Source organism: Eschrichtius robustus, chromosome 13, assembly GCF_028021215.1.
Source record: "Eschrichtius robustus isolate mEscRob2 chromosome 13, mEscRob2.pri, whole genome shotgun sequence".
Lineage (NCBI taxonomy): Eukaryota > Metazoa > Chordata > Mammalia > Artiodactyla > Eschrichtiidae > Eschrichtius > Eschrichtius robustus.
In genome coordinates this window covers 59194876-59208845 of record NC_090836.1, presented here as the reverse complement: position 1 = coordinate 59208845, position 13970 = coordinate 59194876, and the positions used below count along the sequence as shown (strand labels likewise).

General features: G+C 39.3%; 1 protein-coding gene across 3 annotated transcripts in view; it reads left to right on the top strand.

Moving 5' to 3' along the window:
• Positions 1-5780, top strand: part of PTPRB (protein tyrosine phosphatase receptor type B) — a 113200-nt gene extending 107420 nt beyond the window's left edge. For all 3 annotated transcript variants that reach the window (XM_068560562.1, XM_068560561.1, XM_068560560.1), the window contains 2 exons: positions 2351-2471; positions 4403-5780. In XM_068560562.1, the coding sequence (XP_068416663.1) occupies positions 2351-2471; positions 4403-4425 (144 nt within the window). In that variant the 3' untranslated portion in view covers positions 4426-5780. The remainder of the gene's footprint in view (positions 1-2350; positions 2472-4402) is intronic.
• Positions 5781-13970: the final 8190 nt, after the last annotated feature.

Sequence of the window (13970 nt, the reverse complement as noted above, 5' to 3'; positions counted from 1 at the left end):
CTAATGATTATACCAGACCTATATGATGAGGTCCCATGAGTAGATGACCATGCAACCAGGGGCAATGCCTAGTGCCAACACATAAAAATAAATACTTGTCCACTTTTAGAGATCATTGATGACGTAAGATTTTATAGTCTCCCTTTGTGTCTCAAACCTTGAAAATACTCTAAAGCTGACCACATGGATCATCTTAAACATAGGGTCTAGTAATGTTTTTCAATATCCATCTAATTGACAGCAATACAAAGTCTAATACAAACCATTAATAGTCAAAAGATGTTAGCTGTAGAAGAGACCTTGCTCTCCTTGTTTTACAGATGGGGAAACTGAGATCCCCATCTAGACCAGCTGGTGGCAGACTGCGAGCCCAGGGTCCCTCATCTGAGCAGTGCTGTGTCACTGAGAGAGCCCAAGGCTGAGCACTAAGGTTACACAGACATTCATTCCCTTATTAGACAGCTCGGTTGGTAGTAAGGAAGGGGGCCCAATGCACAAGTTTGGCCGCCTATGGCTGAGCTTCTGTTGTCAGTGGAGGTCTTTGTGGTGTCCTTTTGGTCACCAAAACACTGACTCTTCTATACTTGTTTCTATTTCAAAGGAGTTAGTTTCTAAACCACAGGCAAGACGCACCATGCTCCTGCACCCAAATGGTAACTTAGGTCAACAACAACCAGACCCATATCACTATGCCCTGGTAAATGGGTCATACAGACATTCAGAGGAGACAGAAATTGCTTTTCCAATCTAGGAGAGTCTGATAAGGCTTCAAAGCAACACAAAATTTGTCACTTTCTCACACAAACACATAATTATATTTAAATTCTGCTTACAATACTTGCTTCAAAAATTCAGGATAGACTTGTTTTCATACAGGTCGAAATGAAAGTGTGCTGAATTAGTCCATGACTCTTTTTATGAAAATAACTCTGATATGTGACCAGATTTCATAGCTTAAAATTTGGCTGAAATTTAGTTTTGTCTTGTTCTTTATAACTCATTTTAAACATTACCTCTGGTTAACTCTTCGCTCAAATTCTGACCCAAGGAAAGGTGTCGAAGCAGCTTAGAAATTTGAACTAAAAGAATTCTCATCTCTTGAAGCAGAGCCATCATCGGCAGACCATGCATAAAAATATTTTAAAATATCATTCTATTTGTAAAGAATTTAAGCATTTCCTAAAATAAAGAAAAGCTGCACAAAGGAGAACACAACCTTCTCCAAAGGGACAGCAAAAAAAAAAAAAAAAAGTAGCTTCCAGATAGCTGACAGGTGGGTCTATCCTCATTGTGTAAGCCTCTGTGGTTTTCTGCAGTCAGCCAACATGTTTGAGATTCTTCCATGAGTCAGACTCAGATGCTGAGAGAACCAAGATATACACACCTATTGTATACACCTCCTTTTTCTCACCATACTCCCCCCCCAAAAAGGGAATGAAATAGCACAGTATGCAGTGAAATGATTTTCTCATTCAACAATGCAATGAAATTAGGTTTCATCTAAGAAAACTGGTGTAGTGAAAAAGACATGAAGTTTGGGCTCACACACCCAGGATTAAATCCTAGGGTCCCATTTCTCAGCTATGTGACATTGGAGAAGTTACTTAACTTCTCTGAGTCTCCACTCATATGGATGATTATATCTACTATACGAGGTTGTCAAAATAATCAAATGAGATAATTTATGTAAAATGCATTGCACAGTGTTTGGCATTCATTTGTATATTTAATAACTATTTGTGGAGGACCTACTATGGCCAGACATAGTTGTAGGCCCTCACAGAACATACTCTAAATACGCACGTACAGAAAAAAAGATGAATACACACCACCTCTCTGCCCAATATCATAATTCTATCCTCTGTGGTAATAGAAAGCAGTCACTCTTCTACATACTAGAGACCATTAGTGAAGGGATAATCAAGAAATTTGCTAACCATATAGAATCCCATTACTGTTGAGGTTTGGTGAGAGTCCCTTGTCTTTCTTTTTTTTTTAATTAATTTATTTTATTTTATTTATCTTTGGCTACATTGGGTCTTCATTGCTGCACACAGGTTTTCTCTAGTTGTGGTGAGCGGGGGCTACTCTTCGTTGCGGTGCGCGGGCTTCCCATTGTGGTGGCTTCTCTTGTTATGGAGCACTGGCTCTAGGCGCTCAGGCTCAGAAGTTGTGGTGCACGGGCTTAGTTGCTCCGCGGCATGTGGTATCTTCCCGGACCAGGGCTCAAACCCATGTACCCTGCATTGGCAAGCAGATTCGTAACCACTGCACCACCAGGGAAGCCCCCCTTGTCTTTCTTATGCTTGAAAATTTGCCTTCCTCTGACATGTCTTCTGCCTTTTCATAGTGTCAGTATGTATACCTACATCAGTGTGTAAGAGATGTTCTCAGAGCAAGGAAGCTACGGAGTGAACAAGAAAACCCCTTGTTTCCAATCTACGAAAATGTGAATCCAGAGTATCACAGAGGTAGGAACTTACTTCACTAATTTATGAGTTTACTTATCGAAATACAGTGGATCTGGAAACCATTAAAAACCTCAAGCTTTTCCAACGTGCACCACGCATCTCTTCTTCTACCCAAAGGCTTGAGGGAAAGGCCCTCACAAAGTGGCAACAGGAAGAGAGGCAGAGTGGGGAGGAGAGCCCCCATAGTGGAGCACAGATTTCACGTGGTATCTCTTCCTAGGCCTGGGGTGCCCTCTACTCAGGACTTGGCTTAACATTTCTAAGGGATAAGGCTCACTGCTAAGGAGGATGCTTTGAAATAGCAACTGGGAGTTCAAATTGTAAAATCCCTTTGGAGAAGAACTTGGCCATGTGTATCAAGGTCCTTAATATGTTCTTTCCACCCAGTATTTCTACTGCCACCCTAAGTACTGCAAAAGCTTTATGCATGAAGCTTTTCATAGTTAAAGGTCTGAGTGAAAAAATCTAAATGTTTAACAGTGGAGGACTAAGTACACCACAGTGCATTCACTGAGTAGAACACGATGCAGTCATTAAGAATGATATTTTTAAGGATATTATAATAGTATAGATATTCTCATAAGTAAGTTAAGTAAGAAAAGAAGAACATAAAACAAACAAAAACAACACATAAGGGGAAAAAAAAGACTGGAAAGAAATATACCACAATACTAAAATAAATTTCTCTGAGCAGTAAAATAATACATGAGTTTTCTTCCATTTTATGTTTTTTCTAAATTTCCTAGAACAAGCATGTAACATTTTCTAAATGACAAATTCAGTAGAAAAAAATGTATAAACTTTGTAAGGCACTGCTTTGATCAGACAATAGTTAATTGACACGTGAAGGGTCTGCCTTTTCCTACTCAGGACCATCATTAAGATCTAATTTATCACATTGGCTAATTGCAAATTTGAAGTTACATTGTATTAGTTATTTATTACCAGCTAACAAATGACCCCAAAACTTAGCAGCTTACCTCTATATTTATTATCTCATAGTTTCTGTAGATCAGGAATTTGGGAGGGGCTTAGCTGAGTGGTTCTGGCCCAGGGTCTCTCATGAGGTTGCAGTCAAGACATTGGCCAGGGCTACAGTCATCTGAAGGCTTGACTGGGGCTGGAGTGCTCACTTCAAGATGTTCACTCATGTAGCTGTTGTCATAAGTTTCAGTTTCTTGCCACACGGACTAATATCCACCTATAGATTTTTTTGGGGGGGGGACAAACATTATTTTAGAGCTCTTTTATCACCATTTCTAAATGCTCTTCAGTTTTATTTAGTTCTCTGCACCCTCTATACCCACCCACCTAGCCAGTATGTTAAATAGTTAATAACCTGTAAAGCACCCATACATAAGAGGGCTGCTACTTAAGGGAGTTCTTTGTAAATCAGATAATCCTTTTGTTTTGTAAATAATTACCCCCTAATTTATCTGTATAGTAAACTGAGGTTTTTGCATGGCAGATTCTTTAAGAAGCTCCAGGATGGAGGGGGGCTCTGGAGGATCTTGGAGGTTCCTTTGTATTGTTTTGACTTGTTTAAGAGTCTTTCTTTAGTGTGATCTTGGGTGCTCCTGAAAGAAGCTAACTATGGCATGGTTAGCTTCAGGCATCTGAAAATTAGGATTCAGGAACTAGCTCTGGAACTAACTAGCATTCACAAGCCGTGTAACCCTGAGTGAGTTTCTGTGCCTCTCTGGGTCTCTGGGCTCATCTGTAAAACCAGAGGGGATAGACTGGAATCAGTAGTCCTTTCCAATTCTAGTAATCTATGGTTCTGAATGCAATGACCTGGGACGGTCTCATCCTAAACCATATTGAGTTTCCGTCGTTTCTGCGAGTCTTTGCCATTTGTCATTTTCATAAACAGAACAGACAACTGTGACACACCCTGCTACAGCCTCTAATTCTGGTGTCCTTCCTTTCAGATGCGGGTTATTCAAGGCATTGAGAATGCACCCGGAGATCTTCTGGATCAAAACTATTCACTGTGTGATTTCTTTTTAAAAACTTGCTTCATGCCCTACAGAGGTGCCAGCTATTTCTGTTGATACTATGTATAATTTATTAATCTGGAGAATTTTAAAGAATTTATGTAATTTAAAGGTAACAGATATTATTGTACATAGTTGTATTTTGTAGTTCCTTCTGTAAATATGTATTTTTTCATAATGTTTAATATTAAGCTTTATATAATACTATTTTTCCACACTAAAGTGTTCATGGCTTGTTCTACATAAACTAATTCAACCTGTATCACAGGATGACTGGTAAAATGTGTACGCAGGTGCTTGCTGTGGTGGGGCCGTGGTTTTTACCAGTTTTAATGCTTACTGGACAGGATAAAGGGCAGGGCTGGAGAGAGCAGGGAGTACAGCGGGCTTGGCTGCATTGGTGTCCCATGAATCTTAGGATCCAAAGATGATCCAAATGCGATTTGGACAAATATAACAATCAAAAGAAAGGACTGGGGAGATGGAATTAAGCAGCACCAAAGGTTAAATCAGTGGTTGTGCCTCAGGTGGTTTGTGTCTCCCCTTTCTCCTGCCAGACGTTCAAGCCAACGTGGTCAGCTCAGGGGCCACGTAACTTGCCGAGCAAGTCCAGGCTGCAGGGCTGAGGGTTCTGAGAGAGAACGACCCAAACAGAAGTGATGAATTCCTCATATCGAGAAGCTTGCCACCTGCCCTCCTGACTGGAAACCTAGTCAACATGCAAAGTGCCATCCATAGTGATGGGAAACTGTTTCACTGCATCCACAGTGTGCTGTGTGAACACGCATCCCACACTGGGATGTGTGTGTTGCCCAAGGGACACACGCTCGTCTTTGTCTCATTTCTTGGGGGCTGCATTCCTGGAAAAGTCAAAATTGCACCAGTCGTACTTGGTTTTCCCATTAAAGGAATATTGAGGTGGCATATTATACTCCTGATCAAAGGGCCTAACATCAATATCTATAGAAATGTCCTCAAACATCATATATCGTTAATTTTAAAAACACAAAAACAAAAATTCAGTGGTGCTTAGTATAAGATTTTCCAAAAGCCTTTTTTAGTATATCACTCAGGTCAAAATATAAGGTAGACACCTTCAGTTGCATTTAATATAAAAAACACTACATACTCTACCAAGTTGATCTTCAGTGTGTGTGCCTATTTTGACTATAACAAATTTCAGTGAGCCAGAAAGTGGGCATTGCCCTCCCCAAGGTCCAGTTCCGAGGGTCTTCCTGGAGAAAATTTGAAAGGCATCTGCACGGTTAACTTCATGGCTACCTGAGAGATGAGTTGGGAATGTTTGCCTTTTTCTCACTACAAATTTCTCTGAAATAAACTTAAGAATTAGAAATCAAGGTTGTTGATCTCACAGCTTCATTTGCAGAAAGAGTACATTTCTTTTCAAAATGTATATTTTTGCTACATACTATAGAGTCCCATAAGTAATATAATGGGTGTCATTGGCATAGTAATGGAAAATCATTAAATATTCCTCAAAGAGTTATTTATAGTTAAGTGAAGCTCCACCCAAACTGGAAAAATTTCCAGGGCTCTTTGAAGTTTATGGAAACAGGAAAAAACTTAATAAGAATGAATGCGAAGAGGATTCCAAGTTTTCACAGTATCATTGTGCTCAATGCCCTTGTGAAATGACAGTGTTAGGCTCTGACCCTGTTTCGGGAAACCAGGTGGCTCTTCTAGAAATGAAAAGGAACAACATACATGTGAGTGTGGCAGCGGTACCACCGGGGAGAAAATAAAGGTTGGAGATTTATGAGATGTGGTGTCTATTAGGAATAACTTTCCCTGTATTAATGAGAAAAAGCAAGAAATTTTAAAAAACAGAATTATAAGCTAACGTTGCTGGGCACAAAGCACATTCAAACATGGAAAGAAATTCATTTTTGGCTCTTCATCTATTCAGAAAAGTTTTAGTGCCTGCAACTTGCTAGGCACTGTCCTAGAAACTACACATTTCTACTTAATAAAGAGAAAGCATCACAGTAATAATGCTGGGGTTATTGTTACTATTTTCAGTTAAGCCTGAAAGAGGGCCTCAGCGAGGCAGTGAAGTTACCGAGCACCAGGGCAGCGGCAGCCTTCCGCGGACCACACACTGGCAAGCACTGACGCTGCTTCTCTAGCAAATCGCTGGACCGAAAAGAGAAAGCAATTAATTGCACAAATCAAGAATTCAAACCATAAAAAACCTACACGTCTGTAACAGTAAATACCCTGGCATATCTGGGGTGGAGTCAGAGTCATAAAAATGGACGTGACAAGGGAAAACTGTATGTTCTTTTAGTCTAATGCAGGACATATTTATTCCTACCCTCCACCTGTCTAATTTTAAATCTCCTTAGCAACAAATATTTCACTATCTTCCCTCCCACCACCACCAAAGACTAAATACATAATCTAGTTGATCTATTTATTAAATTTAGGAGGAGGAAAAAAAGGTTTCCTTGACATTCAGTTCAATTGGATGTATTTTAATTTAATCCCATCATGTGTTATGTCTTTGTAAACACTTCGTTTCCTGTCACGGTGGGCATTCTGGCAGTGCACCTGTGCGGTACACTTTAATCATCAAGCCTTCAAAGTGTTATTGAGCTATCAAATCTCGGAAGGGTCCCGTCTTGCATCTTAATAATTATTTATACAAGTTCTTTATAATTAACTCCTTTAATCTCTACTCATTAAATCAATTTCATATTATTCTGTTTTCTCTGGATAGCAGCCAGTTTTTCAGCTCTTGAATCAGATTTTTCTAAGGCTCATCTTCCTGTCTGGCTCTGCACATACTTGTCCTAAATAATTCACCAGTCCTTAACACTTCTGAGTCCCTCTTTTTCACTACTCTTCCCCTTCTCCCTTTTGAATGTGTTTGCTTTCCTAGTAGAAGGTGATTTTATTTTCTGTTCATCTTACCTCCTCATACCCATTGGTATTTCATAGTCTTTTCAGGCTCCACATTATAGAAGAGATGATGATGATTTCACTTTTAAACACTAAAATGGCCACAGCACACAGCATATTGGGGACAGTTTTATTTGGGAGGGTCTTTAATTAATTTTATTACATCTTGGAAGAAAGCCCAACATGACATGTGAAAATAATATGAAACCACTAAGCAGATGTCCAGCAATACAAAATTAGACTTCACATGTTGTACTTCACACTCTGATTCTCTTAGTGTCTCAGGATCTAGGTTCTTGTATTTAAACACTCTCCTTACTTCTTGCAAGAAAGCTATCAGCCGTATATATACTAAATTCTCATTCACTTAGCTTTCTGCGTCTCTACGGTTGGAATCCTGGAATCATAAACCTGCCAGATCTGGATGACAGTGAGTGATAGAATCTGAGCCCCAACTCTGGGGTGCTCTAGAGTTTTAGTTCACACATGTGAGCCAGACCAAACCTGCCCTGGTGGGAAAAAGAAATAGGTAATAAGCTGCTTGTTTGAGGTAGCAGTTCAAGGACTTTCCAGGTTCCATTTCACTGAAGAAATGAAAGTAGTTGATCATCCAAGACACAGTGGCAAGCAGGAATGGCTGATCCTCCCAAAGTGGCTGTGAGCAAGGATTCAATAGTACCTCATTTCTGAAGAGACAGAGTGGAAAAGGCTGTTATCAGCCCAAATGCGCTGTTAAGGTTCTGAGTATTTTTAACCTGAGATTTCAAATCATACCAAGTATTCAAAGATTGTTTCACATCAAGGGAAAAAAATCTGTAAACCATGACTGCAGAAAATGAGTGAAATGATGTAAAGAAGGAAAAATATTTGAAAAGGGGGCTCTAAGCAGACACCATCAGGAAGAGGAAATGCCATCCCTTCTGTGTGCCCAGACTGTTCTTTGGAGATGTCATATACTTCTATTAGGGCGTATTATCCTTTGGGGGGGTTCACTTTGACTATGCTGGCCAGATGATTTAGCTGATTAAGCAATTGAATTGATTCATTTAGTTTTGTGAATTGACCAGGTGTTTGAAGAAATTGAGTTTGGAATTCTGAACACACTACCTTAGATTCTTGTAGTGGATGATGCCTTTGAAAATGTTTGGCCATTTTAGTTAAAATGCAGGGTAACATTTAATGCAGCCATGATAATAGCAAAAATCTGTTCTGTTCTAAAAATGTTTCTAGCAATGGAAATATTTCTGACTAAAAGAATACTCTTGACTTATAGGGAGGCTCCCTAGGAATAAATGTATGCAACAAAAATGAGGCATTTTATTTTTTTAAAGGTTGTCTATATAGTTGCATTCATGAAATAAGAAAATTGTTGGTGAATGCTCTTAAAATAAAGGTTTATGTAATGGAAATAAAAAGATCTATTAACAGATTTACCAAAGATTATTTTTATAACCTATATGCCAATGTACATGATCTTATGTAAGATACCAAAATAAGTTGAAAATGGTGAATAAAATCAGACAAATGTAACATGTTCCTTCTAGAATATTCACAAGAGAGTTTAGTTACGGCTGCTTTCTGCCTTAAGTAATTTCTCTTAAGAAAAACTATCTTCATCCTAAGAGCGAGCTTTTCGTTATGTTTGAGATGTTGTGTTTTCATAGCTGAGTGAGCAGGTAAGCATCCCAGCAAGAAAGGAGCATATGCAACTGTGGCTTTAGGAGTATGTCGTAGAGTTGGGTGGTGTTCCCCTGTGAGCTAGTGGGAGAGTCTACAGTGGCCTTCGTGAAATCTCCTAACCTCAGCCACACTAACAACCAGGTGCACCAATGTTCGTACCTGAAGAGTCCTTAATCTCTGGTTTCCCAGGTGGGACCCATCAGGCTTATAAACTCTGCGATGACAAGAACCAAGTCTTTAAACCCTTTTCTACTCCTACCTTATAGAAATTAGTGCACAGCTCATAGACATTCAACCTATACTTTTTTTGTGTGGAAATTGCTCCTGGCCCAATACTTTGTTTTTTTTTAAATTTTGTTTTGTTTTAACATCTTTATTGGAGTATAATTGCTTTACAATGGTGTGTTCGTTTCTGCTTTATAACAAAGTGAATCAGCTATACATATACATATATCCCCATATCTCCTCCCTCTTGCTTCTCCCTCCCACCCTCCCTATCCCACCCCTCTAGGTGGACACAAAGCACCGAGCTGATCTCCCTGTGCTATGCGGCTGCTTCCCACTAGCTAGCTATTTTACATTTGGTAGTGTATATACGTCCACCTGGCCCAATACTTTGGATGTTAGGTAGTCAATATCTAATAACGTAATTATTGTCCATGGAGGCTCTTCTGGCTGTTCCTTGATTTGTGTGAAGCTTAAATAAATAATGTAAATACATCTAGCAACTGAGCTTATTATGTTTTATAATAGAGCACTTTTATGTTTTTGATATCATGTATTCTTTCTCTGCAAATCTGGTTATCTAAAATGGCAGTAGATGATTCTATGCTTTTCTTATGGTAGTACCTCCCCACAATATTGTGTCTCTAACCAACTCTATCTGAAGAAAGCACTTCCTTAGTCTTTGTATTTAAGTTATGTATTTGCTTAATATATTTTCGTATTTGTAACTGTGGTCAAAAAAATCTATATAGTGTCTTACACACCTTCTCACTAGTACAGGAATAAAACTGCTGTTTGTTGAAGGAAAGTGTTCTGTCTTCTATTTGCCTGTTTCTCATTTATCAATTTCTATCATCTGTCTGCTCAGGAAAAATGTCAGAAGTGACTGCTTCTAAATGAGAAAAATCTTCTGGGACCTCATCATGAAGAACATGGTTGTCTTAACCTTTGTTCCTGTGAGTGCTGAGTTGGTTGTCTAGGGCGTCACGTACATATAATAGACTCTCTAGTTGACTGTCTCCAACTAAATTCTTGGTTTCAGTTCTTTAGTTCATTAGTAACCAAAATGTCATCTATCACCAACAGTGCTGGTGTATTCTCAGAGGCGCTGCCACAGCTGGATCCCCTGAGCCCTTCAGAGGCACTTCACATATAAGCGGGTGGTGTGACATTTAGTTAAGGGCTGCTGTGTCTATTTCCAGAATTATTATTTTGTCTTTTTGACTTTTTCATATTTAAGTGGAAAAATCAGTGTCCTTCACAACTCCAGTATTTCATTTTTCTACAACTTACTTACAGAAATCTTTATTTTTTAAAAATGTGCAATAGATTTACATGTAAAACCATTAAATCAAAGCCATCCTTTTTTTGAAAAACAGTTTCTGGATTCAGATTAAGTTAGCAAAATAATTTGCCCTATGAGGCTTGACCCTTTTTTTTTTTTCCAAAGTAGCTGTTTGTTTGATGGAATTTACCCTTAAAGAAAAAGAGAATCTTATGATAGGAACTAATCACTTAGTAACTCTGCTGATACATCCTACACAATCATAAAATGTTAGAGCTGGAAGGGCCACCTTAGGGATGGACAATGATGGAAACCAAGACCTAAGTTTAAAATGACACAGCAAAGTAAGATAGTGCTAGAATTGAAGCTTGTTTTCCTCTTACTTGTGGGGGAGGACTTGTCTACACGTAAATAGAGACAAAGAAGAAAGATTCTCAGATCCAGTGGATGCAGCAGCCATCTCCAACACTGAGACAGAACCTTCAGTGGAACTTTCAACATTTTGTGTGATTATTCCTTTCATTTTTTGCATCTCATATGTCTGGAGACATCCATTTGCTAAACAAGTCTCAGACTGTTAATTTAGAGTCATACTTTAGCAAAAGTCGTCACAATCTTAAAGCTGAAATAGTATAGAACAGAAAAGGAGAAAACATGATTTTTTAACATAATACTATTATAAAACATTTTTATTAAGGCTAATTAAATCAAAACACCTAAAACCCAGAAGAGGTTCTACCACTAGATTTTGAAAGAATTGGCAAGGCTTTTAATGTTGCCAATAAAAGGAGCATTCATAATAGACGTGTAAAAATTAACTGGTAAAATTCTTGAGTAACAGAGAAAACCGTGCAGGGATGGTTCTGTGTAGGAGTTAACATTCACCAAAGGCCATGCTCACTAAAATATCTCCCTAACCCAGTATCTCCCATGGAAATTTGTACTATTATTTTAGAGAATTGTTGATCTAAGTAAAGCTTGCCTTTTTTTCTGGGGTTTCTTGTAATGATGCAAGAACCTTTGTGTAAAGTGTCTTAATATTAAATTACTTTTCTCTTTGCTTTTGGAGCTCTTGATCCCAGGAAGAAACTTGGCATCTATTTCAGTCTTTAAGAAAGAACCAGCAATGAAATATGTTTCCTGTCTCTGCTACCCTGCTGCAAGCTGTTGGTGGCTAAGCAGTTTCTGTGTCTTACGGCTTGCAGAGGAGCTAAGGTTAAAAACAAGAACAAAAATCAGAACCAAAAAGCTGACAATACAACTATAGAAACAAAGGGCATTAAAAGTGGAAAAGTTCAGAAGTCTGGGAACATTCCTAAATCTAACCTCAATCAGAAAATACCATTTGTAAGAGATATAAATTAAATGTTCAAGCCATATTTCATTCCTAAAGAACTTTCCAGTGAACCCTGACCCAGTCTTCACTCAAGTAGATGTTCCTTCCCGACTCATGACAGATGGCTGGGAAAGGAAACAACTGTCTACCTGCAAAGGATAACACATCAGCAATAAATAAAGGCAAACCAGGACACAAGAGAAATAAAATGAATGATCCCGCTTTGGTGGAAAAATATGAGGAAGAAGGTAAAGAGGGAGTAAAATTAAAGGTGAGAGCTAGAATCTGAAGGCGCTATTGGGAGTCTTAGACCCCTTGCAGTAGCAGAGGATTTTCTCATTTAAGAGGAAGACACTCCGGACTTCCCTGGTGGCGCAGTGGTTAAGAATCTGCCTGCCAATGCAGAGGACACGGGTTCGATCCCTGGGCTGGGAAGATCCCACATGCCATGGAGCAACTAAGCTCATGCGCCACAACTACTGAGCCTGCGCTCTAGAGCCCGTGAGCCACAACTACTGAAGCCCCCGCGCCTAGAGCCCGTGTTCTGCAACAAGAGAAGCCACCGCAATGAGAAGCCCGTGAACCGCAAGGAAGAGTAGCCCCTGCTCGCCGCAACTAGAGAAAGCCCACACGCAAAAACAAAGACCCAACGCAGCCAAAACTAAATATTTAAAAAAAAAAAAAAAAAAAGAAGAAGACACTCCAAGTCCTGTTTAAAGTGCTACAGAAGGGGACTGCATGTTTAATCTCTAGGATGGTCACTAATAGTTTGACTCAAGGCTATTATCTTATTGAGTGCCTTCACCTGCCATATACTACTGATTAGTGAATGTTTCTACTTTATAGATAAGAACGTAGAGGCACAGAGAAGACCAGGATATTGCCCAAAATTTAACAGAAAAATAAGAATAATAGTTAATGCATGTTACGCGCTAACTATAGTATCATCTAATTACTTTTCACACAGCCTAGTTCTTAAACTTATATTGGAGACAAGGAAACTGAAGTTTAAAGAGACAAAGTAATTTGCCCAAGGCCATACAGTGCCAGAGCTCAGTTTCCAATCTGAATCCTTCTGACTTCAAAATGTGTCCTCTTAACCTCTATGCCAGGGTATCCCAAAGTTTGGTCCCCAAATGGGACCTGATTAGAAATGCAAATTCTCAGACTGACACCCTCACAATCCTGTTGAATCTGAAACTGGGGATGAAGCCCAGGAATGTGTATTTAACAAGCCCCCATGTGATCGGATGCCTGCTTCTCTGCGTGGAGCCTCTCTGCTTTGCAGTTTCTTGTCAGCCAAATCTAATTATTTGAGAAGAAACTCTGTCAAACCCCGTATGACAAAGAGGAATAGTAGTGTGTAATATTTTTGACCCCAAGTGCATAATAAGCACTTAATAAACGTTAGCAACTATTATTATTATGTTCCAGGTAGCACTCTGTATAGCCTTACCGGTGTTATATCATTTAATTCTTGCAAAACTAAATAAGGCAGGGCCTATAATTATTCCCATTCTACAGATGAAGAAACTGAGGCACAGAGAGAAAGTATCTGGCCCTAGGTCACAGAGCTGGCAAATGTCATAGAGCTCCAAATGTCATAGCCTTACTTTGAACATGGACATAGTAATTCTGAAGTCTGTGTTCTTAACCACTTCCTCCTATACCATAGGTTAGAGAAAAGGTTTATTAATCTCCATAGCTTGAATTAAATTCAACTTTGAGCTTTCAGTTCAGCTTTGCAGACTCATTTATGTGCTGCAAATCACTTCCCTCCAGCCGGACCCTGTTCACTTTTGCTAAAAGGTCCATGAATCCATTAGCCTTGATGTTTATGTCCCTCCCAGCATTGTGGACTGAACATGAGAGCAGAGTCATCTACTCTAAATGCAATCCCATTTGTTCCCTCTGGGGCCCAGGAACATGCTGGTAAACAATTCTCAGGGTGACAGCCAATCCTTAGGGGAAAGGGACAGTGGTTGTCCCGAGCAGAAGTGGCATGTCAACACAGAATGGGAGACATAAAGAAAGGGAAGTCACCACAGAGAGGA